This window comes from Cyprinodon variegatus, unplaced genomic scaffold, assembly GCF_000732505.1.
Source record: "Cyprinodon variegatus isolate N-32 unplaced genomic scaffold, C_variegatus-1.0 Scaffold329, whole genome shotgun sequence".
Lineage (NCBI taxonomy): Eukaryota > Metazoa > Chordata > Actinopteri > Cyprinodontiformes > Cyprinodontidae > Cyprinodon > Cyprinodon variegatus.
Window position 1 is genome coordinate 519539 of NW_015150782.1, and position 798 is coordinate 520336.

Here is a 798-nt window from a genome sequence, read left to right on the forward strand (position 1 = left end):
AGCCTGAGAACTCAACCTGTCAGGCTGCTAAAGTCAGACAGAATTTCTTTGAGTTGATCTCAGGTTTTCCATTCAGCTGGTTAAAGTTGGCATGTTAGCTCTTTAGCTTAATGATTGGTGTGCAGCCTGGTTCTGCTCCTGCTGATCGCTCTCCTCCTGCAGGTGGCTGTACGTGGATCCGGACTCCGGCCATCCTTTACTCCACACATGTTGCCACCACGCTGATCCCCATCCTGGCTCATATCCTCTTCCATCAGTTCCCCACCAAACCCCACCCCGGCCCCCAGACTGACAGAGAGCGCTGGCTGCTGGTCTCCATCTACGCGCCCTACCTGCTGGTCCCGCTGCTGCTGCTGCTCACCATGCTGCTGTCCTCCAAATATAACCCCGCCTCCAAAGCTGGGAGCACGTCAGGAAAAGCCAAGAAGAAGAACTGAATCCTTCACCGAACTCTGATGTTTACCTCGGTTGTAGAAGATCTCCTCGTGTCCTGCAAAGCTCGATTTAAAAGCTCATCCAAGACTGAAGGCCAAACCATGTCAGGCCTTCACTATTATTCTTTTATGAAGCTATTTGTGCTCCTTATTAGTTTTATCTGTTAAAATGACACCTTTAATTTAGATTGAAAAAACAGAAGCTTTCTGAAACTTTGGAGGAACGTCAGTCTGATGAAGATAAACTGGGTTTAATTGGTTTAATTGTTCTAATATTTCTTTCACCCCATTGTGCCTTAAAATGTTTCACATTTCTATCACCTTAATGCATTTATTGTGATAAATCTGCATCAGTTTCTTTCTA

General features: G+C 45.9%; 1 protein-coding gene across 1 annotated transcript in view; it reads left to right on the forward strand.

The window, feature by feature from the left end:
- tmem97 (transmembrane protein 97) overlaps positions 1 to 798 on the forward strand; it is a 4440-nt gene extending 3642 nt beyond the window's left edge. The window contains exon 3 of the mRNA XM_015385005.1: positions 163 to 798. Coding sequence (XP_015240491.1) covers positions 163 to 437 — 275 coding nt within the window. The 3' untranslated portion in view covers positions 438 to 798. The remainder of the gene's footprint in view (positions 1 to 162) is intronic.